The sequence below is a fragment of the Pempheris klunzingeri genome, chromosome 1 (genome assembly GCF_042242105.1).
Source record: "Pempheris klunzingeri isolate RE-2024b chromosome 1, fPemKlu1.hap1, whole genome shotgun sequence".
Classification (NCBI taxonomy): domain Eukaryota; kingdom Metazoa; phylum Chordata; class Actinopteri; order Acropomatiformes; family Pempheridae; genus Pempheris; species Pempheris klunzingeri.
Window position 1 is genome coordinate 20587804 of NC_092012.1, and position 25491 is coordinate 20613294.

Below are 25491 nucleotides of genomic sequence, written 5' to 3' on the forward strand. Positions count from 1 at the left end.
GTGCCTGACATGCATTTTCACTGTGGCCTTGTCTACAGCATACTCACAAAGACTCAGACATTGTGGATTTATTTGAAAGTAGTCATTTACAAAACAAATACTGAAAAGCCCCCACGCCACCTTCATTTTGACTGGAAGCCAGAGTGAAGGGAAGTCTGAGAAGGCTCAGTCCCAAAGTCAGTCAACAGGGGTCTTGGTTTCAGTCCCAACACACTGAGCACTGGACACATGGGCCTGTTGTAACAGCTGGGCGCTTACATCCAACCCCCTCGGTTCAAATGAATTGTTGCTGTTCTGGATGTCAGTTTCCGTGAATGCCATTGGGTATTAAATGGGTTAAGAAAAGCTGTATTTGACAGTCCAGTTGTTGATGCATCTTTATGTTAAGGTGTCCTCATTCCTAATGAACTCTCCTACATCGGCCTGGTGGAACACTACGATGGACATGGGGTCCACTCGCCGACACTCCTGCGTGGACTTGGCTGCCACTCCAAAACCCTGAGAAATGAGACAGAGCCGGGTCAGGAATCCCCTCAGTGAACAAGGACCATGTGCGCAATACAGCAGCATAGTGAAAAAACTTACCAGGGGCACATCAGCCATGGAGTAGACCACGACCCCCTGGTACTGCATGGTGTTCTCGGTGATCCTCCCGAGCCCAGATTTTAGCACATGGTTCCCATAGAGGAAAGACTGCTCTGCTCCAGGTTTCACCCACACCTTGAACTGTAGACAGATGGAAAAGCTTCAAGTTATTCATACACGCAGGAATAAACCTACTTTAACCTTAGTGGCAGGGATGAAACATCTGAATGACACAGCAGGGGAAAAGAATGGTAAAAGGACAAGCTGTATGCAGAAACATGCTCGGTGAATCATCAGCAAAGATCCTGCTGGAGGCACGTCCCCGGGAGAGCCTGACAAATGGACATGGACAGGGCTGTCACAATCTCATATCCTCGCTATTTGATCATCTCAGCCACAACACAAAACCAATATTGCAAATCCAGGATAACATCATTGGTGCAAATACAATGCATCATAAAGAGAGTGTCAATATACTGCAATTGTATTCTAAAATATCCAGCTCAATTCGTCTTTAGTCCTCATCTCATCAGATTCAACCATCTTCAGGGATAATCATTGTGTACTTCACTACTTCATAGGACAGCACTCTCCTCTTAGAACTTACCCCTTCACACTTAAGACGGCTCCAAAAATATCAGTATGAGGTGGTGTTGCCGTTAGGAGCCATGAGCTGATATAACTCTAAGAGTTGTATTTGAACATGTGACGATGTGCTTTTGGACCTGAGAGCTTCACTCTAGTGCATTTACAGAAAACACTATTCTCCTCCGCTGGAAAATATTTTTTGTCTGAAAAATAAATGAAATGCATTTAAAATCGAAAAGGATTGTGCAATTAGTACCAGCAACACAGGCAGCTGATGGTAAGCTATTCCTGTTCAACATGGCTTACAAGGAAATGAAAATAAAAAGTGGTGGCTATTATTAAAACCTGTGCTTTTCCTGTTGTTACAAGTCCAACTGCATGCATAGATGGTGTGTAAAGACAAAAAGGCAGTCGGTGTGCTGCTGCTGCTGCTGTTGTTACTATCATGTGGCTCATAAAAAAACATGTCACTAACATTCCACTAGCAGATAACACCTGCATACATCAGTTCTTACTGGCATGTAGTAACTAGTGTAGTAACATAGTGCTAAACAGCACATCACTGCTGCTAGCACAAAGTAAATAGGGCATTTGACATAATAGCTACTGGCTTCCATTTAGCATTATGGGTCAACTTAGTAGCATGTCACGTATTTAGACAATAGTTATAAGCAGAATGTTATAGCATGAGCTACCAGTACCAACACAGTGTAGGAGCATGATGTGCTCATGTGGCACACACAGAGAGGACATGCACTTGAGAGTGTCATGTCAGTAGATTAACACAGACTCTACATATGCCACTGAACTATAAGGGTGGCCTGTCAGAAGGCACTTTTGATCCCTCTATTACCCAGAGTACACTGCTCTTTTTCTGGACTCATTGACATCAACTCAAACTGAGGCTCTGCTGAAAAGGAGGCGTCATTTCACTAAATATCTGTGTTGCCACAACCTCCTTTATTGGTAGGAGACAAGGGAGGAGGGAAGGATGCAAATGATGGCAGCAGAGACACAAATAAGAGAAATGGGATGCACCCTGTCACCTTCGCATAGGGCGCCAGGAAATCCAGAGCCGTGATGTGCAGGCGGAACTTATTGGTCTTTGTGAACTTCCCGAAACACGTCCCCACTGACACGAGCTTGTCCCGGGAGATGTTTGTGGCCAACTTAAGAATTTTCTCACTGTGGACAGAAAACGATGACGCATGAATTCCTCGCTGTAAAAGCACTGGTAGATACCAACACATGGGTGTCTGCTCCTGGATTACCTCATGTAGTACACACGGTCATTGTGTAGCCTGAAGCAGTAGGTACCGTCAGGTCGGTCAACAAGGAGTTTGATGTTTTCACCGATGCTGTTGCGGGAGACAGGATAGTGGTTCATACACACACAGGCAGGCTAACAAGGATGCTAGCAGTTTTTGTATCATTTGAATGTTAACAGGCGAGCAAAATGTCCCCCAAGTTCACTTACTACTTCGACAGTTTCTCAAACATCGTTTTCGTCTCCTCGTCTGTTAGCGGCCTCATCTTTAAGAGTATTTAAGAACAACTTTGGTGAGCGAGCACTTGCACCGCCTGAGAGAACCTTGAGCACGTGGGTCAACACGGAAGCAGTCACACTCGATAACGGAAGTAGGTCGACGTCATCAGCGAGCTCGGTTCCTGGTTTTTTTTTCTACAGCTTTCAGTCGAACGGACATTTCTACTCCGGCTGAAACCGACGCCGTCTGGTAAGTTTTTCCATCTTAAAATGATCATAACTCTCGCGAATGGGTTAATTATACCGCTGGTAAACAGTTACGCGAACATTTATTGATTTTACATTTCGTTTTTGCCGAGCCTGGAAGTCACACTTTCGAAAACGGGCTCAGTTAGCCTGGTTAGCTAGCTGTCAGTGGAAAAAAACACGGATCCGCTGCCATTAGCGGGCTAGTGAACGCTAGCTTGTGAGCTAACTCTGTTAGCAGCGGATAATGCTAACGACCCTGCTCTAGTAAAGTAATTCAACTAAAGTCAGATATGAAACCCCGGGCTGGCACCAGTGACTGGGGTAAGGTGCACCCAGGTGTGGGTTCAGCTCGGACCCGCTGTGTGAGGAGGCTTTGCCGCAGCGGCGCTAAGTTACATAACGTTCATTTGTTTGTAAATACCGATTAAGTTCGTGTTAACCGAGATCACAGTCAGAGTAACTAATCCTTTAACTGTCGTTAAGACCAGCCTGCAGCACCTCTGCATCACCCTGTGGCACCTGAGGGTTTGATTCACCTGCACGGACTGCACAACGTCAGCGATGTGTAATGTCACATTAGGAAATCTACTTTGTCAGCGAGCTCGTTGCATTTGGTAAATCATTTGATCCTCCTGTCACCTCCTGCCTGACACCAATAATGGCTGGAGAAAAAAAATAGCCTGTTTTTTGGCCAAGTAAAGTCATACACAGCACAACCATTGTGTTACATTCAGTGACATGACACATCTCTAAATGTCTGATCCTCATTATACTTTACAATTTTGGAATGATTCATAAAAAAAAAAATCTTCCCAGTGGTACTCTGTCCTAACACACATGTACATCACTTTCTTAAAGATGAGTGTCATCTTGAGTCACCATTTGGAGATGCATCAGTCAGGCAACATTATATGAAGAAAAATTCCTTCCATCCAATTAATGGAATAGGTCTCTATAACATCATGGCTCTAGGGAAATATTCAATGTCAAGGCTGCTGTGCTAACACCAGCATTATGCACGCTGAAACGGGGGCTAACCAGTGACTGTGAAAGCCAAAGGTTACAATCAAATACTTTTGTTTTTTACCTCAGGAGACAAAACCTGAAGTACTGATCTCTTGGGTTACGTATGGGTTGTAGTGGGTGACTACTTTGGGCCCCACATTGAATCACACGGTGAAACACCTACACACTGACCCAGTTTCCTCCGTTTTGAGAACTCACTGTGAGACTCAATATGACACAAATGTTTGCATTTGATACATAGTATTTCTTTAGATTTCATTTCTTTATGTTGTGCAACTATCTACTCTGCATTGGTCAGAATATGTAGTATGTGTGTGTACAATCAGTAAAGGTGTGTAACAGCAGTTAATTTTTAATAAAGAGTAAGCATACAAATGAATATGAAATACAATAGTTTGCATTGGAACAGTTGTACACCAGTGTTGCTGCCTCCGGGCTTGACCCCATTAGCTGTGGCTGTTGCCAAAGGAAAGACTTTCTTAAGTGAAGGCAGTGGCAGGCAAGGACCAAAGTTGGCTACTAAATAGCAACCACATGATACTACTTTTCACTTCAAAATATTGCGACTAGGTGGAAAACAACAACTTTCATTCAGGACTTTCATTAGACCAGTGCCTTGCAAGAGGGTGCCCATAACTTGCTGATCCAAATCTATGATCGCTTGAGGTTACAAACAAAGTGTAGACATTATGGATAACACACCTTTCACTTGCTGACAGGAGTGTGCTGCCCTGTGTCGGGACAACACTTTGTGTGCCAACGGTTTCCCCAGCCATCAGTTTCCGGTGAGAGTTTGTGACTGGTAAAAACTGAACAGGAAGACAGACGCACAGAGACGTCTGAACTGAGAGAGGAAACTGCTGTGGCTTGTTCATCAGCCTCAGAATGACTGAGTTCTGGGTTTGTTTCAGCTGCTGCATTGCAGAGCAGCCACAACCTGTGAGTATGAAATTAACATGGAAGACAAATTGATTACGGTTTAGGTAGAATGTAGGTTAATAAAGAGCGCAGTATTCCCTGGTGAATGCTCACTAGTCGTAGATAAATGCTCTTTAAAACCACTGAGGCCGTGTCGTGCACAACAGTCTATAGCACATCCTCTTTTTATTATACATGAAATAAGAAAGAAGTAGGGCCTCCAGCTAACCGCATCACCCTGTCTGATACGACACTTTCAATTAGGTTTATTTTTGTGGCTCATTGTAGTCGGCCAGGTAAGATAAAAGGAATCATGATTGTCGGCACATCTTTCAGACGGTAAACAGGAGGGGAATGAGTAAGCTCTGATTCTGCTGGTGTTAACCTCCTCTCCATCCCCACTGATTAGTAGTGTTACCATAAGTATATTTGGGATGATAAGACCAGTGATCTTTAGGTGAAAATAAATATGTTTATGGTGCTCATTTTCAGAAACGGCGGCGACGGATCGATCGCTCCATGATCGGGGAGCCAACGAACTTTGTCCACACCACACATGTAGGCTCGGGGGAAATGGGCCTGGGATTGGCATCAGTAGGTTTTTCTGTCCTCTTTACGGAATATTCAAAGTACAGTGAACATACATTTTGTCATATTTAGTATTTACAGACATTTTGATACCTGTAGGTGGACCTTGTTCAGGCCCAGATGAAATCTAAAGGAGGCTACGCACATGGAGGGTCTGAAGGTTCTCAGTTGTAACAAGGTGAGATACTTTTTCATCATTTTGTGGAACTGATATTAAACCACTGAATTTTCATTTTTTAAGCAAATATATAACATATAAATAAATATGTAGCTTTATAATCACTTTTTTTTTTATCTATGAGGAAAAAACCCCACCAATACTGACATTTTAAGACCACTAAAAGTGGCTGACTTGACTCCACCCATGCTTAACAAATAATGGCAAAGCATATTCACACACAACAGCAAGCTTGTCTTGTGTGGCTTTGAAAGGAAACTGGTAAAATGCCACAAGCACATATTTGTCCCGTATATAGTCATGTTTTGTTGGGGGAATTCATCCCTACATGAAGGAATGAATCTTCTTCCTCTTGATTAGCTTTGTTCTGCTGATAACCACTTTTCCTTGTGACAGTTGCTCAGCTGTCAATAAAATGATAATTTTTTCATTTTCCTGGTTTTTAATGTGTATGCTTGATGTTGTTTTTTCCACACTGGCCTGATTTGAGCAGCAGTGTTGTTTTCTATTGGCCTCAGGCAACTGGTTAACTGTTAATGTTGCTCCGTGCCTTGTTTCTAAACTCCCACTGGATGTTGCCATGGTCACTGTCATTTTTTATTTTTGGACCCTGTCAGTCTTCGGGTACCCAAACACATTCAGGCCAACAGTATCAAACATGTTTGGGAAAAAAATGCCAGGTGAAAGGGTCAAAGTCAGTCCAGGCTCTGTTGAATTTGGGTGTTGTGCTTTGGGCTTAACTCACACCCTGCCTGTCTGTAGTCTTTGAGATCCTAACGTCTGTTCCACTTTCTTCCCTGCAGCCCTTCACAGTCTTGTGGAAACTACTGTTGTTGATATGAGGAAGCATTTTCAAAAAGCAGTTCTGTCTGTAACGGACGCAGGACCAAAAGATGAAACTACTGCTTTTCCATAATGTTGTATATATTTTTATTTTCCATTCCTTTTTTTAATGAAAGCACTGCTATCCATTTGCTGCCATACTGTTGCACTGTAAAGAGTAACTGTTAAGAGTAGTTCAGAGGGTTTAGAAAGCTCACAATCTCAGTCAGACGTATGCTTGTGTGTGTATGCTTGAGGAAAATAGTTTCAAAAATATTTGCTGTTGTAGCCCATTTGGATGCCTGTATTTATTATCTGATTTGTAAACGGACCTCATGGTGGCTGGGCCACAATGGAGATTTGGAACATTCAGTTTCCTTCTTTATTCTCAGAGGTTTATCAAAGGACAGGTAGAGGTAGCAAGGCAAAAAGCGATATGTTCATTGTTTTATTCTGAGAAATTATCACGATTCTCTGAGTTGCTTTCAGGGTTGAAGATTGCTGTCTTGTAATAAACTTGAAATGAGTAGAGTACACTGGACCATACATTGTACACTCACACTTGCTTAGGAATTTCGCGTTGATTTCAACTGTTTTTTTTTATACTCATTTAGATCGAACCATATAGAATTTTAATAAACTATGAACTTCCTAATCTGCCTTCTGAAGTCATCTTCATTATTTGTTTTTACGCTGCAGCTTAGCGGTTTCAAAAAGATTCTTATTTTTTTACATTCATTTTCTTCTTCTCAAGGCTTGCGTACCAATAACAGATGTAGACCTCAGCCCGGAATTAACCATCGCAGCGCTGCAAACACTGCCACAAATATGGGTCACGTTGGGGAGAATGCGGTTCAGTTAGCTGCACCCCTCCACGCTGGCAGATGCTATGAAATTGCATTCAACCTAATGTGACCCACCTTTGTAGTATTGTTTGGTTCATTTGCTTCAGTGTGATGTCAGCATTATTTTTATTAAAACATGGAAATTGCAGAAGGTATTAAGTTTTTTCAAGGAGATATCAATTTCCTCTCTTAGGGAAAAGTAAATACATACAGCTCTTACTGCCTGATAACACTGGCTGCTGCTGTTAGTGATCAGACTTCATGATGTAGAGTTAATGTCCCTTTTCATTGACTGGCTGGTACATTTTCATCCCTCAGTATGGCCATATATAGTCAGCATATCAGAATCTCCTGAATTTCAAATTCCCTGAGCCAGGCTCCATTGGAAAATACCTTGATCAGACCTTTCCAGACTGTGACAGAGCAGCTGCAGTATGAGTATTAAATGTGTGGTGTCACATACACACTGCTCATCACTAGTAACGATGATTAGAAATCAAAGGTGTCAATGAAAACCAGCAGGCCTGGATCGATTAATACATATGATTATTTGTCCTCCATCTACATTGTATTATTGATTACTCCAACCGCAGAATGTGTCATTATAAAGTCAAGCAAAAGTCTGTGTAGATTGGTGTTGAATGAGTGCTATTGTCACTATTTATGATACAACAATGACATCTTCAGTGTATGTACCTGGCAATGTAAAATACCTGATTTAAAAAAAAGAAAAGAAAAGAAACCCCAGTGGATATAGTCACATTTTGAATATCATTTTCAGCCTTCAGACTCTTCCCCAACATTCACTGACAGGTTTACTAATGTGATTTTAGATTAATGATGTGATCCATCGGCCTAAAATATTGTCACAGGTCTCATGTGTTCCTCTGTAAATGTTTCTGTTGTAATTCTTGCGTATCCACACATGTGTAGACTAGTTCTTTGTTTTTTTTATTTTTGATTCTGGGCTAAATGCTGTATCACGTGCAGAGATACTGGGATTCCAGTATGTTACGTGACCAGCAGGCTGTGCTAGTAGACTGGTTGAATGTCACTTAAAGTTGTTTCCTTATGAGGTTCCTGTCACAGGACTTATTGATGATACTGTAAATATACGTCAAACAAAAGTAATGGATCTATGCTTTATATGTCTTGAGGGCCATACATATTTGTGGTTACTTTCCTGTATGACTAAACCAGAAGGCCAGAGTTGGAGCAGTGTTTTTTCCCTCAGGAACTGCCTGATGTGTATTCCTACTTGATGGGAAATTCATCTGTCTTTTTCTGCATTTTTCAGAATAAAACATGAGAAATAAATGTTCAATGTTAATGTCTGACCAACTGTGTGTTCCATGCTTTCGCTTCAGGCCAAAAGCTCACATCTGTGGGCTGAGAAAGGAGATGTAGAGCTCATTCAGGAGGAAAGCTCAAACACTAGACATACAGAAGGGTTCTTGTAAATAAGTGCACAGATAGCTAAAAGTACCAGCATGTAAAAACAAGCAAGTGGGAAATCAAAAAGTAAAAGTAATAATGTAAATATTGTCCTAGCTGCTCAGCAAGGTGTAATTACTGCGGATACAGTGGCTCCTCCACTCTGCGTGTCTTTGAACTTTGAACTTTTGACGCCGAATCACAAATTAGTCCCAAAGTTGTGCTTCAGTGTGTGAGTGTGTGGGAATTATTAGCTTGAGTGGGTGCTGAGCTACCTGAACAGATAAATCTGCGGGCACGTCAGATCATTCATGGGAGAGAAAAGAAGGAAAAACAAAGCCCTACTAAACAAATCTGGTTTCATTTTCAGTTTGGCGTCTCTCTATTCTTGGCTTGTTTTGGGAAATAATAGGAGAGAGTTATTAAAATGAAACCGCGTGGTAGTGGTAGAGTAGAACTTTCAACTCCCATCATGCTTTTACTGGATGTGTAGGTACATGTGCAATGAATTTGAGAGCAAAGAAAAAGTCCACAAATGAAAACAAAGCTGGTATCTTTTAAACACGGATTATTAATCTTGCAGCAAAAAATATAATGCCAAGCAAACACACCAAACAAACATACACACAGGTTTAAAGACGTCAAGACGGTGTGCTCTGGTTACTTTAACAGTCTGTAAGTACAGGGTTATTTAAAAAACAGTTGAAGAATATCACACAAAATAAATTGTAAGAATAAATCAGAGAAGAAGTACTGTAAAGTAAAGGCTTTAAAAAATATAACATGTACAGAAGAAAAATCTAAATCAGATCAATATTTGCTGTGACCTCCCTTTTCCTTCAGAACAGCATCAGTTCTTCAGTTAGGCTTGATCACAGTCAGGGATTTTGTAGGATCATAATCAGGTGTATGATTAACCAATTATACCAAACATGTGCTAATGATCATCAGTTTCATATGTAGGTAGAAACACAGTCATTAACTGAAACAGAAACAGCTGTAGGAGGCTTAAAACTGGGGGAGGAACAGACAAACTCTGCTACTGAGGTGAGGCTGTGGAAGACAGATGGTGCGCCCCCCCCCACAGAGCCATGATCTCAACATCACCAGTCTGTCTGGGATCACATGAAGAGACAGAAGGATCTGTGGTTCGTTCTCCAACATGTTTGGAACAACCTTCCTGCTGAGTTCCTTCAAAAACTGTGTGCAAGTGTACCTGAAGAACTGATGCTGTTTGAAGGCAGAGGGAGGTCACAGCAAATATTGATTTGATTTACATTTTTCTTCTGTTCGCTCACTTTGGATTTTGTAAATTGACAAAAATATCAACATTCTTTTATGTTTTTGAAAGCATTCTTACTTTACAGCATTTCTTCACACCTGCCTAAGACCTTTGCATATGTGTGTATATATGCACTTCATTTACTGTAAAGACGACCACTACAATACATGTAACATCCAGAAAAAGTCTGACAAAGAGCAGCAATGACTGGCTGCACTGAAGCGAAATGAGATCTGCTGAAAGCTGTGCTGTGCTGTGAGCTTGGTGTCACTTCAGTGAGTCTGAGTCATTGAACCGTAGTGACCTCAAGTACTGATGATGGAGGTAAAGCTTGGCTTGGAACAGGATCTTCATCTCAGCAAGCTCAGCAGAGAGGATGACCGACGGCAGGGCAACATTTCTCTGTCCGCTTCCCCTCTCTTGTTTCTCTTATTCAGCGGTCAGCTCAGCAGACAGACAGCAGGAGGAAAAGCAGCTTTTCACCATACATGTTGTAAACACACAGAGCCGCGATCAGATCAGTGCTTGCTGATGTATGGACCAATCAGAAAGCTCCTTGATGTAGTTTGGACCAAAGAGATCGCCGTAGTTCTCTGTGTGTGCAGAGTACATGTTGTCATCACTGGCACCTGAGGAGCACAACACAGCATCTAATCACACGTGCAAAGACAGAAACAGGTGGAATTATGCTGTTATTACATGTATGTTGTTATATATCTATAAGGCACATAGTGTCGTACAGTGCCAGTGGTCCCACAGTGTGTGTGTTCTCCATCCTCTCTGCTCTCCAGTCTGGTTCCAGAGGTCAGCGTTGCTTAAGTGGTCCATCATCTTCAGGAGACAAAATACCCCACAGTCAGTCACACAGATGACTAGAGCACCACCTACAGAACCCAGACTGCATGCCAGGAATATACAGCCGATGTTCGAGCGGTTAAATCAAATAGGATGCAATCAGCTGCTTTTCCTTCTCGTTTTTGTGGAGTTACTAATTCTGCCAGTGAGGGAGTTTGTGGCAGAATAAACCACTCAGTGGATCAGTACAGTAAAGGTCTGATACCTTAAACACAGCCTCATTCTGCTCCTGGTCCTCTGGTTTGGCCTCCCACATCACTGCACAACAACAATAGTATTATCTGTACCGGCCCACAGGAGCAACGTCTAATAACCAACAGTCAGAGGAACAACAGGGTGCTTTGACAAACATCTCACCATGTGTCTGAGTGTTACTAAATGTGTCCTCTGCAGGGCTCTCCACTGTCTGTGCTGTGTCTGGTAGGGGTCTTGCTGTTGTGGATTGCAAAGTGTGCGTGGTATTCGTACCATCATCTAAAGTCGCCTGTCTTTCTCTGGGCCTGCTGAACAACCGCAGCCCTGAGAAGAAGAGGACAGGACTGTTACAGGACGTCTGTCTGAGAACAAATATGATGAAAACATCTTAAATATACATTTTAAAAGGCTCTTACCTCTCCTCCGTCTGAGTGTTTGTGTGCTGCTGGGCAGCATCCTGTAAACTCTGTAGGCATTGCTGCCTCTCTTCCTGCTGTACTCCTGCATCTCACAGATGTCAGGCAGAGAGTTTAAGGCACAGCGGAAATTCGCCTTCCACGTCTTGGCATCTGGTTTGTCTTTGCCTGGACGGTACCGTCCTGAAGAGAACAGGTGGGCAGACAGAATGGTCTGTGTGTGTTTTTATGTTGGGCCCCTGTTAACCCCCCCGTACAGGTTTCTGTGCTGGAATACCTCACTCACTTGGTCATTTGACATAAATTAGCTTAGGGATATGCAGCTTGTAAGCACAACTGAAACATTATTCTGATACACAAATGTTCCTCAATTGCAAGACACACTAATTAGTACAGACAAGTTGACACAAGCGAAACCTCAATCTGCTGGGGCCAAGGGGGGGCTGTGAGCTCTACCTGGTTCTTGTGCTACCCAGGAGAGACAAAAGAGCTCAAACCAGAGTTAAGCTAATAGTTTTGCCCAGTCATAGTAATTCTAAAGAGTAACTGTTACACCTGTTACTGTTACACCAGGGTGAAACCAGAAATGGTGACATCGCCTAACAGTGATGTCACAGTGTCCTGGAGTGCACCTGTGCATCATGCAGCAAGGTGAGACGTTAAACCACTGGAGGGGAGCCATAACATTATCACCATGGTGTGTTAAAGGAAAAGTCCAGTATGTTTCAACCATAAATGTGGCCAACGACCTTTGGGTCATGATAACTTGGCTCTTGCCACCTCGTAAAAAACAATATTGGGGCAAACTGCAAACATGATTCTTAGGTTACTCTTTAAAGCAGGGGTGTCAAACATACAGCCCGCGGCCAAAACCGGCCCACCAGAGGGTCCAATCCGGCCCGCGGGATGACTTTGCAAAGACAGGTCGTAATGTTTTGTAAAAACATTTTCAGAATGTACTTGTACTTTTTTGGCACTAAAACAAAGGGGAAAATTTGGAGTTGTCGTTATTTATAGGTTATTATGCTGTGATTTTACTGGTCCGGCCCACTTGAGATCAAATTGGGCTGCATGTGGCCCCTGAACTAAAATTAGTTTGACACCCCTGCTTTAAAGACTAATTCAATTAAAATGAGTCAAATCATTTGTAAGCTAACCGTGGCCTTTAATATGCACTGTGCTTCTTTGGAGGAGACACTGAATCTTATTAGAGGTGGATTTTCTAAACACTACAGGAACATAATGAATCAGAACTATGTTAACGTCAGAGTCAGAGTACCATTCATCAGAGATTTAACTTTAACTGTGCTGCTACATTTGAAAAAAACATGGTCTATCACCATCTGGCAGACTATCAGTCATCAGCTGTACAGTCAAGTGAGTTTATCCAGCGTACTGAGTCCTTTCTCATATTCAGCACCACAGTGTGATTTGGATCCCCGCCAGTCCTCGGTGATAAAATCACTGGGGCTGAAAAAGACCCACCGTGGATCATTTACAGCAGACAAGGGCTAACAAGAAGAAAAGGAGCCCACTTAGCGGCAGTTACACATTCTGCTACCACCCACTGCCATTAACCCACAGCTTCAAGAGCCGTCACAAGTTTTCTTTTTTTTTCTATTCTATTCTATTATTACTTTTTTTCCTCCATTAAAAATTAGAGCATACCCACAGTATCTGTTTGCACGTTCATGTTTTTTCTAGATCTTTTGAAAAGACGTCCTCTTGTACTTTGACAGCAATACGATCGCCCCTGTACATTCACAGCAACTGAACTGGAGCTTTCCCACGATGTGATGCACTCACAAAGCATGACTTTCCCAGGACTGGAGTGTGTGACTGTTGACTTTACTCAAGTCTTTACTCAGAGCAAATATATCTGGTAATGAGATTATCAAACACAAGTGATTTGCACAAGAGGATTATCAAATGATTACTATGTCATATGAAATAGAATTGAGTGTAATGTTTCATATTCTCTGGATTCTAGATCACACTGTGATCCACAAGAAAGCAAAACAAATCACTTTGTTTGATTACTGTGAGCAGCTGATCAGTAATCTGTGAGAAGATGCCAGTGAAATAAACGAGAGGACTACATTATTTTACTACTATTAATATTAATTTTAATTCTATTATTTGAACTTGACTGTGAGTTTTACATGTCTTTACATGAACATACTAAAAAATGTAAATACAAATCGAGGCAGCAGCACGGACAACTGGGTTGCTTTTAATCGTGCAGTCTTTGCACACGCTGCAAGCCACATGAACCAACTGCTGATCATCTCTGAGTTTGTTCCTCTGAATTCAGTTTGGACATTTTTTTACATGTTCATTTGACTTACACTGGTGTTATCTAGGGTTGTTGTGCAACTCTCATCACTAAGCTATGATCTGGGAATGTGGTAGATCTAGAAAAACATGGATGGAACAATACATCGGTGGCTGCACTTCACTGGAAACACATCTACCAGGCCAGAAACAGGATGGAGGCAAACATCATCAAGATGGTCGAAATCGTTTCCCATGCGGCAGTTATTATTCTTAATTATCTTATAATGTTGTATATATATCATCCATGCAAATTACGTGCTAAAGTTAGTGAAGCTTCTTTTTTTTTACATGTCTGTAACATTGTCATTATTATATTGCAATACATTGTAATATATTTTGACATCATACAACATCTAATATTCTCATTAATATCATATCCTTGACTTTAACCTTACTGCCCAGCTGCAGTTGCGGTAAAGGGCCTCAGCTTGACAGAATGAGAGCAGTCAAAGCCAAAGAGAGATGCAGCTGTAAACACAGTAGTAAGCACACTTGGATCTGTGTGGGGCTCCTACCTGTGTACATGGCCCAACTCCTGAAGAGTGTAGCATCTCGGTCAATACTCCAGCCGTGACGAGCGGCATGTTTCCACGGGATTTGGAAGATTCGTGCTGACTGTGGAGTAAAACACAACAAAATCACCTTGAGTAGGTTATTCAGTGTATGCTGCCAGTTGTGTATGCATGGGATGACACTTAGATTGAGGGCTCTACCTGGTCCAGCCAGCTGACTCCTGGATACCTCCCAGACTGAATCTGCTCCTCCAGCCACGGCCTCAGCCTGAGCCGGCCCGACTGCTGCATCCTGCACTTCAAGCTTCAGGTATGCAGCAAGGAGATCAGTATGTACGTGTCATCGGCTACAAATGTGTTTCAGCAATAACTGCAAATTTCTCAGAAGGTCAGATTAAATCAGAAGTTACGGCGGGACATCCTTCTGCCTCCGCTGCATTCTTCCAATCAAAGACCTCACAGATATGATAATCCTTCTCCTCCTCCCAAAACCTTCCTCCCCTGCTTAAGTGGCTCCTCCAATTACAGGAAATACTGTCTCACCCTTCATGACTGAGACTGAGGTGGAGTGTGATGCAGTGGAGAGTTGCAGACGCTCCTGTGCAGGTTTTTAATGCTTCACCTGCAGCTCTACCTGCAGAGAATGGACAAAACTGTGGGTCCGCCACTGTTAACACTTTCTCAAAGTTCCTCAAACTCAAACAGTTGGTAAAAATAAAGTTTGTTACATTTAATTCTTGCATGCTAGAATACGTCGGTGATGGTGCTGTTTTTATGTGGTTCTTCATGAAATGACTGCAACAGCAGTGAGGCAGTCTGTAGTGAAGACCAGCAGATGGTTGCAGACTTAACATTGCATGTGACAGATGAGCTGCGTAACAGGTCCCTTTCCTTTTCACATGAAATACATACTACTCTGTTTAATCAAACAAAAACTCAAAGCTGTATGTGATTATTTACATTACAGCCATTATGAAATACCCTGATCATGTCAGTGTCAACAGAAAATAAGCCAAACTAAGGCGGGTGGGTGCATCTTTCACAAGTCTCTAACAGAGAAGTTGTAAGTGTTCTCACTTTATCCAGCCATGCAGTTAATTTTACCTATGACGTTCTCTGTCACAACAATACAACTGAAGTGCGTTAAAATAACACCAGGAAAAGTCTTTTTGGAACAATCCCAACTTTTATTTTCTACCAAAGAAATGTGCCCTAATAACATGTGTGTTACTTCTTCACAGAACAGCATGCCATCATTTCTTTATACACTGTTGCCCATAAAGTTGGAATAAAATGTTTTCTACCTCTTCTCATGAAATGATTGTGACAATGTGATTTATTCTTGATAAATAAAGTGTATATCTTCTCAACTTTATTGATCAAACTCTTCCAAACATATCACAGTGAAACTTAAACCACAATTAACCTTTGCAAACTGCGTATTCAGGCTTTAACAAAATTGGGGGTATTGAACAATTATTCCAACTTTATGGGCAACAGTGTATTAGTTACACGTCCTTGCTGTGATGAGCATAACCAACTGGGCAAAAGTGATGTATGTTTCTATGGAAGCGGCTCAGCACTTCCAAAGAAGAGATATGCGGAAGTCATTTCACAATCCACAATAGCAGCAGCTCTGTGTGAACAGCTGATTGATTCAGACACAGTTTGTCAGTGCTGGTGGATTTTTCCTTAACAGGCTCAATATTGATTAATGGCCAAACTGGGTACATATGCTATTTTCTCATGCTGACTTTCCCGATCAAATGAAGAGAGATTTAAATAATCTAGAGGAAATGTCTCAGCTGTTGGCTCATATTTCACAGGGGTCTCACTGACTGTACACTGGTTAGTTAGACATGCTTTCAGACACTGTGTTTTTCTCAGCATGCAACATTTAGGTATTACATTTTCCATGATGTGACAAACAAGTGACGTAAGTTGAATATGATGTGAGCTACACGAGCTGACTGCAGCTGTGTTGTCCAAGCATTTGTAGCAAGCACACGTTTATAACGTTCTCTCAAAATTCTCACAGAAAGTTCTTATATACACAATTTACAGATCAACTGTTCTTAAGGTGCAAAGATGTCATTTCGAAAAATAAAATCACAAGAGCCAAACTTCATATACACACATCAGAGAAAACGATGTCAACTCAAAGTCCATTTATTAACTGAGCTTTTGGTCACATCACACCATCCTGCTGTCACGGACATATATAGATAAAAAGTCTAAAAATTCCACGATTCCATAAACTCTACATTCCCATGACTCCAACTGCTGATAAAGATCATGTGGTATGGCCTTTATGAAAGATCAGGTACAATCACTAAATGGACCTTGGGGTGACATTGTTTTGCCACTGTTTCAAGCCATTCAGTAATTTAAGGAAGCAAAGACTTCATAAAAAAGGGATACTTTGTGCTACACACTTTGATAGCTGCCATCTGTGATCATCGGCATAGACTGGTCGGCACAGATCACAGGGAGAAAAGGTTGTGGGAGCTCAGACTCTCTGCCCGGGACACTGGTGATGAAGCCTGGAACAACTGAGCTTAAGAAGTTGTGAGACAACTTGTTGAATGATTCCTCTGGATGTTTGTTCAAATGTTCCTCTTTCATTACACTTAAGTCCTCTGAAAATAAAATCTCAGGCTGCTCCATTGGATTTTGAAATGGCTGGTAGTCGTCATCCACTGAGCATGCAGGCACACAGCCATAGCAGGGCTTCTCATCACATACAGTGGCATCTCTAGTTTTTCCATAGAACATTGTGGCACCACCGACCACCTCACAGCTCTCAGACCCGACCTCAACCCTGGGCACGGGATCAGAAGACTCAACTGTGTTAGAGCCACTACAGATGGAGGACAAACTGGAGTCCTCTGCATATGACACTCTCCCACAATCTGGATTGCACTGCTGGTATGACATGTCTGTTGGCATCATCAAGGGTGAAACCAGTGGTGGTAAATTAACAAGCGGACAAGTTGGTGCCTGTTGGGATGGAGATATCACAACACCCCCCTCACTAGGCTGGTATGCAGAGTCACAAAACATTTCAACCTGGCCCTCAGAGCTGTTAGTCGTAATCTCCTGTGGGCAGCTGGGATTGAAGTAGGTTATATTGTCAAAGTCAGATGATCCAGAACTCATGCCATCAGCTCTGACACCAAAACGGTTGTATGGAGCACAGACCAAAGCATTGTCTTTGCTTAATTTCCTCTGTGGATTGGTGGTCACAGATGATGTGGGGCTGATAATGAACAAGTCTTTACCCAGGGCATTCTGAACAGCTATAAAAACAGCAGGTTCTGTGATAGCGTAACTGAGACAAGAGGACCCATCACTGATCCCACTGCTTTCCTGAGAGCTCCCACTCAGAAACACCTTTGACCTGGATACAGAGAAATGGGTTGTTCAATTAGGCGATATAATCACATAGGAATCCTTATGGAAATGGGTTGTATTGTTGATGCACTAGGGCAGCTATACTAACCATAGTTTGCTGTCATCTGGAACAAAGGGCTCGACGCAGATAGAGGAGAGGATGGGTGGCACAGGCCTCAAGATCTGTAACAAGGCGGAAAAAACAAAGCAAACACTTGTTGAGAAGCTACTTTTTTCAGAAATACAAAACAAGAGGAACTGGTGCATCTGTTTACAGTGCAGCCAAACAAACCTGTTGTTTTAATAAAAGAGCAAGTCATTCATAATTGCAACTTCAATCTGATTTCATGCTGCCCACAGCACAAGTTCTTTCAAAAAAAGCTGGATTACATGCTGCATTGTGTCTTGTGAATTCCTCATGTGCCTGAAGGCAACCTGAATCCAGAGCGGCCACAACAATAAAAACTTACAGACAGACAGACGTACAGACTTTACAGAATGTTGATGCACCGAATGGCTATTGCTGTAAAACGCACACAACAATTTTTGTGAATATTTGAACTTCACTGTTTATATGTAATTGTGTAAAATAAATGGAATTATATTCACAAGTTTTAGACTTTTGGCCAACATAAAGTGACATCACTAGGTGCCTCACCTCCTGCTCACTTGGATGCATAGTAAAAAGTTTTGGATTTGGACATTTGGCGACTGTGTCCCACCACATAGTTTTGAACCTTAAAGAAAATGGAACAAATAAATCAACAAAATGACACACATGGGACATAAACAACACAGAAGGGTTACAGTATTCAAGCCTTTGGTATAATTCACTGACAGAGACAAACAAGCTTTTATCTGTGTGACTTACTTTACATAACAGCCATATATAGCAATGCTGATGATGACTGCAGCAAAACTGAGGCCGATGATGACAGGCCCGAGCAGGGCATTAGGAGACATGGCTGGGAAGTAACATACATGAAATAAGTTTCGAAATCACTCCATTTTTGTGGGTCTATTCAACACCTGTCGATACTGTCTGCTGCTGTTCATTTTGATTTGCTCGTCCCATCTCATCCCAGTAGTTCACATGTGATGATAATGTGATAATAATTATATAGAAAGTATATTTAAGGAGTTAGAAATATACAGTTCACTGCATAAAAAGTGGCAAAAAGACTCACGGGTTGTGAATTCCTTCTCTTCGCTGCTGTCACTGAAGCGGTCACTCCAGCCTGAGTAGCTTTTCACGCTGACCAGATATGTTGTACTGGGCTCCAGGTGTTGACCAGACATTTCATAGTAGTTCAGCCCACCAACTATAGTTGGTTGGACAGTTTTAGTAACCTGGTGTGGAGACACAAGGATTATTAAAAGGAGGTTTCTTTAACTTAATGGTGCTCTGACATTATCAAATTATCAGGACAAATGGCCTCAGCGTTATACAGCTCCCACCTTTTCTGTGCCTCCTTTTTTACTGTAAGTCATATTAGCGTTTGAGGAGTTGCTGAACGTGCCGTCCATATTTGTCTTCCACTTGATTTTAACTTTCCCGTAGGTTTGCGTCACAGAGACAATAGTTGGGGTTTTGGGCTTTACTATAAGAGAAAGAGGAGAGATGGAGAATGGGGGGTTATAACTGTTATAACTGAGTCTGGATCAGCCTCTTTGTGGCAGCTGCAGACTTTCATTTAAAGTGTGTCAACTTACTGCTGTTGGTGATGTCGATGACTTTGGACTCCATTCTTTCACCTCCTTTCCAGACTGTTACCGTGTGAGACTCCCCAATAACAAGCACCATTTGGACAGAACAACAACACTGTCCTCCACACTCCTCGGCAATGCAATGCACCATCCTGAGGAAAACAAGAGGGCGACAAACATGCTCTGATTATATTAAAATCCCATTTATATTTCTGGCTTCTCAGTCTGATTCAGTTGATTTCATTATTACATACAGCACCAGTCAAATGTTTAGACACACCCTCTAATTCAATGGTGTTTCTTTATTTTTTTTAAATCATTTTTTACATTGTAGATCAATATTGAAGGAACACATATGGGATTATGTAAGAAAAACTAAAGCGTTTGATAGAATATGGTTTATAACTAAGATTCTTCACGGGAGCCACCTTTTGATGACATCTTTGCTCACTCTTGGCGTTCTCTCAGTCAGCTTCATGTGTAGAATTTCCTGTCTTCTTAATGTGTTTGGGACCATCAGTTGCGCTGTGCAGAGGTAGGGTTGGTACACAACTCTATACAGTGAATATTCCCCTCTAATCCAGATTATGACAAGAACCACTCTACTAAGTAAAGAGCAACAACAGTCCGTCACTACTTTAAGACATGAAGGTCAGTCAGTCCGGAAAATATCAAGAATTTTGAAAGTTTCCTCAAGTGCAATCTGATGAACCTGGCTCTCATGAGGACCCCCCAGGAAAGGAAGACTCAAAAGATGGTTTGAGATGAGTTCCCAGAGTGAGCGGTCAGCACCTCTGGGAACTCCTTCAAGACTGCTGGAAAACCATCCAGGAGACCTCATGAGAGAAGAGCTGTGATCTAAAGGTGGCTGCTGAGCAGAATCTAAAATAAAAACCATCTCCTGGTTTGTTTCGCTCTTTCTTGTTTACTACACAATTCCACGTGTGTTCCTTCATAGTTTGGTGTCTCCAATATTCAGCTACAACGTAGAAAGCAGAAACAAGGACTCACTTGTGTGTGCTGTTGCTCCACACAGTCACATTATGCTCTGCGCAGTTTTGCGCTTCGAAGTGGCACGACATCAGGTCCACAAAGTCGTTGGTACAGTCAAGATTATGGGCTGTTGTGTTGTTAAACCACACATTAGACATAACCACAGCTTATGAGGGTGAGTTCTTCCACAGATCTAAAAGTCTGCTCTCTGCCCAAACTTACCAGAGGCAGCTACGGAGGGGCCGATGCTTCCTACAGTGAGCAGGACGCAGCAGATCCTGGAGAGGAGCAGCCTGGGGGCGGACACACAGCTCCTTTGCTACAGAGCCACAAACTGGAAGTTACACAGACATTTAACAGAACATACATTACCTCTTTAAGTCCATGCTGACACGGTTTATTCCAGCTGGAAAGCGGCAGTGTGGCTCGGTCCTGTCCCTCTCCGTTGCGCGGGGGTGTGTGTGAAGGCAGTTTACTAACTGACTCTTCCTGATATGAAAGCTTTTACTGGAAGTGTTGCGCCACTAGTTCAGAGGAAGTGCGTCCTACTCCCATTTCCTCAAAGAGCAGAAGGGAGGCGACATACAACACAAGTAGTGTAAGAACAAGCCCACAGCGTGAAACAGCCTGTAGATGGTTGGATGGATGAATGGATGGATCTATCCATATATAGTTTTTGTTATGATGAATATCTATAATTATAATATTTTATATTGTCATTATTCACACCATTTATCAGTATCTGCATGTCTCTGTGCTGTAAATGTGTTGCATGTATGTGCCAAATGAAAAGCCTCTTTAGTTCTTACCTGATCCACAAAGCACATTCTAAGTATTTGATGATATGTTGCATGTAGTCTACTTTCTTGGTCAGTCTTATGACACATACATGCAGGCGTGAAGTATCCACTGAGGGTTTAACTGTTTGCACATTTATTGATCTTGCATGTGTGCATTTATTGCTTTTTATTGCTTGAGTCAGAAGCAACAAGCCCACAGACAACATGAAGTCACTGTAGTCAGAATCACTTTAACCACTAAGTGGCAGCAGAGTTACAGGGATAGTTATTAGGCCTCTATATATACATATATGATCATTCATTTACATATTTACTTTGGCAGTTCATGTAGAGTGATTATATGTGAAGTTGATTATGCAAAACATCTTTCTAAACGTGTGCGCCTCCTATTCATAGTGCTCACAGCGACTCTTCTCAAATGCAGAGCAGGTGCATTTCACAAAAGCACTCTTATGTTGTGTCGCCTGGTCTGCTCACATGTAGTGAGCCCTGCTCAAACACTGAGCACAGTCATATCCAGTGCACAACGCTACACAACCTCTTCAACTCCATGCTGGAATGGTGAGTTCCACTTATTTAGTCTGAACACTAGAATCTAACTCAGCTACTATAAGTATAATGATGAGTGTAAAGCCACAGTCCCACAGTCTTCCTGATCTGGGAGGCTGTCACTGGAAATTCTGTACCACTAATTTAGGGGATTTCTCAAAAAATGGAAAGAAGGCAACATACACACTTCAGTCGACTGCAGAATTTTGTAAAATACTGTAAATGGAGTAATAAGAGTTAGTGCATTTGTGGTTAAATATGTAATAGCTAGGGCCATGTGGATTAAGGGGCTAGAAGAGGCCATATTTAAATGTGAATTTATTTAGCTTAGGTTAGGTAGCCTAGGTATATATTTATTGGCAATGGGTAATACAAGAAATGATGCAAGGACAGCTTGACGAATGTGTGACCCTCTTGTTTACAGTGTTCAGAGTAACACTTTTCAAATGCAGAAGACGTGCATTTCACAAAACGTCTCTGTGCTGCAAGAGCTGTTCTGACCGCTTGTAGTGAGCTATGCACAAATACTGTACAGAATCAGTTCTCAGTGCTCGGCTTTGTGTCATAATTCAACTATGCACTGAATTATACAGAATTTCATCATCCAGATTTGTGTTCATTGTATAGAATCAACAAATGTGCTGCCACTGCACACTTTAATAGACATCAAAGGGAGAAATGTTCCTCTTCCCCAACACTTCTGTCCTCTGAAGAGGAAATATCAAGCTGCTCCTCTGGATTTTGAAATGGCTGGTAGTCATCATCCACTGGAGGAAAGCTGTGTGAGTGTGCACGTATTAGGGACTCTCATCACATACAGTAGACACATACAGTGGTCCATTCAGTCTTAGCATTGTGGCGCCAGTTTCATCAAAGCCCCCTGACCGACCTCACCGCTGGACATACGGTCACATGATGCAAATGTGTTAGTGCCAAACTGGAGTCTCCTGCATATGGATTGGACTGCATTGGACCGCTGATGTGACTGCTGATGTTTGATGGCATCAGGGATGAGACCCCTCAGAGAACCTTAAAGGATTTAAGTGGCCCAGTAAACATTGTAAGGTAAATTGGCATCTAAATGTTCCACTTCAGTTAAAGTCCTCTTTACATTTGTACGATATTATGACACTGCATATTATTGGATTATTGTTAAGATGTACACAGCATCATATAATTGAAGCTAAGTAAGTAAGCTGAGCTAACCACACACACTTCTGGGTACTTGAGTCTCCAACAGTGCATCGTACACATTTGTTAAACATATGTTTGAATATAAAACACAACATCTTTTCTAACTCTTCTTGAAAAATAATGTTATTGGAGAGCTTATCTTTTTATTTTTTTAGTTACTCTAAATGTTTGGATGTCTGGAGGTGTTTGGAGAGCAGCTGTCGAATCGTAAAGACTTATTTTGAAAGTCTCTGACCGGATGTGGATGCTGTCGTGTGGCGGTGTCGCTGCTGCTGCTGTGCGGATGTTAAAATGTCTAACGTCAGTTGTGACAAATCATCTGCAGCAACAAAGGCCTGGATCGCTCTGAGGCGGCTTGACAAAAACGGTTCGTAGGTTTCTGTAACTTTGTCAGAGGTGATGAAAGACTTTTTACAGTGTGCGTCTGTATCCATGGCAACCAGCCTCCCGGAGCCGCCGGAGGCTGGCTGGAGATAATGTGCTCATCTTTCTCTCACATTGTGTGAATCCAACTACACTCGCTATTCATTCTATCAAGTTTTGTCTCTTCCCTGCAGCAGATGATGAGGCAGCCCGTGGGGCTAATAAAGGCTAACAGTGAGGCTGATATCCATAAAGGCTCAGAGGATGCATCAGCTGTATGTGACTGCTGAGAGCTATCAGCCCTCTGAATCACCGCCCACACCTCAGATTTAACAAAGTGATCCAAAGAGGAATGAAAAGGCCATTAAAAAGCGCCCTGGCTGCTGTGTGTGTGCCTGTGCTTGTACTTAATGGCTTTTTATTGATAATTAAATAGTTTACTGATGCTTCATGTTTCACTTATAAACCATCAATAAGAAGAACTTTTGGGTTGCCATGTTGTGGAAAATCCCGGGCTGGTGTCTCATGGTCAAGGCATTCATAAATGCTCCAGTTTGCACTTGTGCATTTTAATACCGTCTTAAATAAAGGGTCATGAGTTTTTGATTTTCTGATTAGGAAAAGTAAAGCCACTCATCATGCAAATGTTAGAGAGGGATTGAGAAAGAGTTTTTATAATAATCTATCAAGTGTGCAGATGTAAACATTTAGAATCCCATGTTTATAGGTTTAAAAGTATAGGCTTACTTTAATAATAGGGCTCGGAGATGTTCTTCTCAGTAATGACTTTTAACTGCCCTATGAATAATAAAACAATTGTGTATTCATAATTAGTAATTATTAGTAAAAAATAATCATAATCTTCTTCATGCTGCATCTGTTGCAGATGACAGAGTGGTGGCTCTTCGAGAAGTGTCCATTCCTCCAGCAGCCGAGGTCACCATGATCGTACAGGTGAGCACGCTACCATCTTAGTTTGTAAAAAGCAAAACAACGGCCAGTGTGAGTTTGTTGTAATTAAACTCTTCCAAATGATTTGCCAGCATTAGGGAACACATTTTCAGGAAGATTTTGTTTTCAGTTGTTTTTTTTTTCATTCTCATTATTATTGTTTGTTTATGTGATTATTTTGAGGATCTTTTTTGCCAACTGTTACTGTGTCTGCTACACACACAGTGCATGAAACTGCTCTGCTCTTGTTCGCTTATTGAAAAAATGACAAAAGGAATGGACCAAAAACTGAATGAATAAATAACAAATAAATAAATAAACTAATAACTGAAGGTCGCTGGCTGTTTTATTATTACGTGTTTTCTGATAATAAATGTTTTTATGTTGTATCTTTTTTCAGATTATTAAGACCACCTTCGGGCTGAACTCTTCCAATGTCATATTCAAGGTGCAGCAAATGATTTGCCTTCATGTTCGAGGCCTTTTTCTGCCCGTTAGTCTGCAGAAAACTTGGTCATTGGCTGACATGAGGTTAGAACTAGTGAAAACAGTGAGCTGGATCACTTGAGCTGTTGTCTGTTTGCAGATAAGGAACCACCGCGGCTGTCTGATCCCTCTGAACAGCTCCATCCCTGCTAACAGCAAGCACATGTAAGGAGCCTTGACGGTACACAGTTACTTCTGGATTTCTGTTGTTCATTCAGTTCACTCTGCTATTACTCACATAACAAATTAAGGGAAATGATTTTTCCCCCACAGGCCTTATGTGCTCGAGGTAGTCAAGCTCTTCCAGCATGGTAAGAACACCCCTTCTTCTTTTGTTCTCTCTGACCGCGTTTTATCAAACTGTGGGTCAGGATGTGTTCAGGGGCCTCTCATTTGGGCCACAACATTATTAATGAATATTGTGATATTTTGGGAAATGTGTTAAGTTTCCTGAATATTGACACTTGACACGAGCTTAGCGTAGCATCAGGACGGCCTCCAAAGCTATCTAACTATCTAACATGTCATAGCCTGCTTGTTTCATTTGAAAACATTTTTATATTTTTTGTTCAGTGTAGATTAGATTACTGCAGAACTCCTCTTACCCTCCAAAGCTATTGATCCATTGATAAACCACAACTGATTCAGAACTCTGCTGCCAGGCTTTTACCTGAGGGTGTATTTAGGACTGATTTTAAAGTTCTTTTACATCTGTCCTGGCAAAAAAGATGACATGTTA

At 41.8% G+C, this 25491-nt stretch overlaps 4 protein-coding genes across 5 annotated transcripts; 1 reads left to right on the top strand and 3 right to left on the bottom strand.

Moving 5' to 3' along the window:
- Positions 1-53: 53 nt before the first annotated feature.
- On the bottom strand, positions 54-2778 carry nip7 (NIP7 nucleolar pre-rRNA processing protein). The gene is made up of 5 exons (XM_070831376.1): positions 2651-2778; positions 2445-2531; positions 2220-2358; positions 586-726; positions 54-498 (listed from the first exon to the last, which is right to left on the bottom strand). The coding sequence occupies exons 1-5, from the start codon at positions 2704-2706 to the stop codon at positions 379-381; spliced, it is 543 nt and encodes a 180-aa protein (XP_070687477.1). The 5' UTR covers positions 2707-2778; the 3' UTR covers positions 54-378.
- A 67-nt stretch (positions 2779-2845) lies between these two features.
- cdc42se2 (CDC42 small effector 2) lies at positions 2846-8609 on the top strand. Its single transcript, XM_070834596.1, has 5 exons — positions 2846-2909; positions 4654-4873; positions 5345-5446; positions 5540-5618; positions 6422-8609. Exons 2-4 carry the CDS (start codon positions 4820-4822, stop codon positions 5612-5614), a joined length of 231 nt encoding a protein of 76 aa, XP_070690697.1. The 5' UTR covers positions 2846-2909; positions 4654-4819; the 3' UTR covers positions 5615-5618; positions 6422-8609.
- Positions 8610-10172: 1563 nt separating this feature from the next.
- Positions 10173-14608, bottom strand: irf1a (interferon regulatory factor 1a). Of its 2 annotated transcripts, none has more exons than XM_070834405.1 (7): positions 14518-14608; positions 14320-14419; positions 11468-11650; positions 11325-11375; positions 11062-11114; positions 10742-10832; positions 10173-10630 (listed from the first exon to the last, which is right to left on the bottom strand). In XM_070834405.1, the coding sequence occupies exons 1-7, from the start codon at positions 14605-14607 to the stop codon at positions 10515-10517; spliced, it is 684 nt and encodes a 227-aa protein (XP_070690506.1). In that variant the 5' UTR covers position 14608; the 3' UTR covers positions 10173-10514. The 2 variants fall into 2 exon arrangements, with proteins under 2 accessions (XP_070690506.1, XP_070690498.1); XM_070834397.1 differs by having other exon boundaries at positions 11214-11375.
- Positions 14609-15869: 1261 nt separating this feature from the next.
- LOC139206179 (uncharacterized) lies at positions 15870-20867 on the bottom strand. The gene is made up of 10 exons (XM_070836241.1): positions 20782-20867; positions 20632-20702; positions 20428-20536; positions 19423-19568; positions 19168-19310; positions 18897-19059; positions 18581-18674; positions 18368-18446; positions 17819-17892; positions 15870-17716 (listed from the first exon to the last, which is right to left on the bottom strand). The coding sequence occupies exons 1-10, from the start codon at positions 20793-20795 to the stop codon at positions 16744-16746; spliced, it is 1866 nt and encodes a 621-aa protein (XP_070692342.1). The 5' UTR covers positions 20796-20867; the 3' UTR covers positions 15870-16743.
- Positions 20868-25491: the final 4624 nt, after the last annotated feature.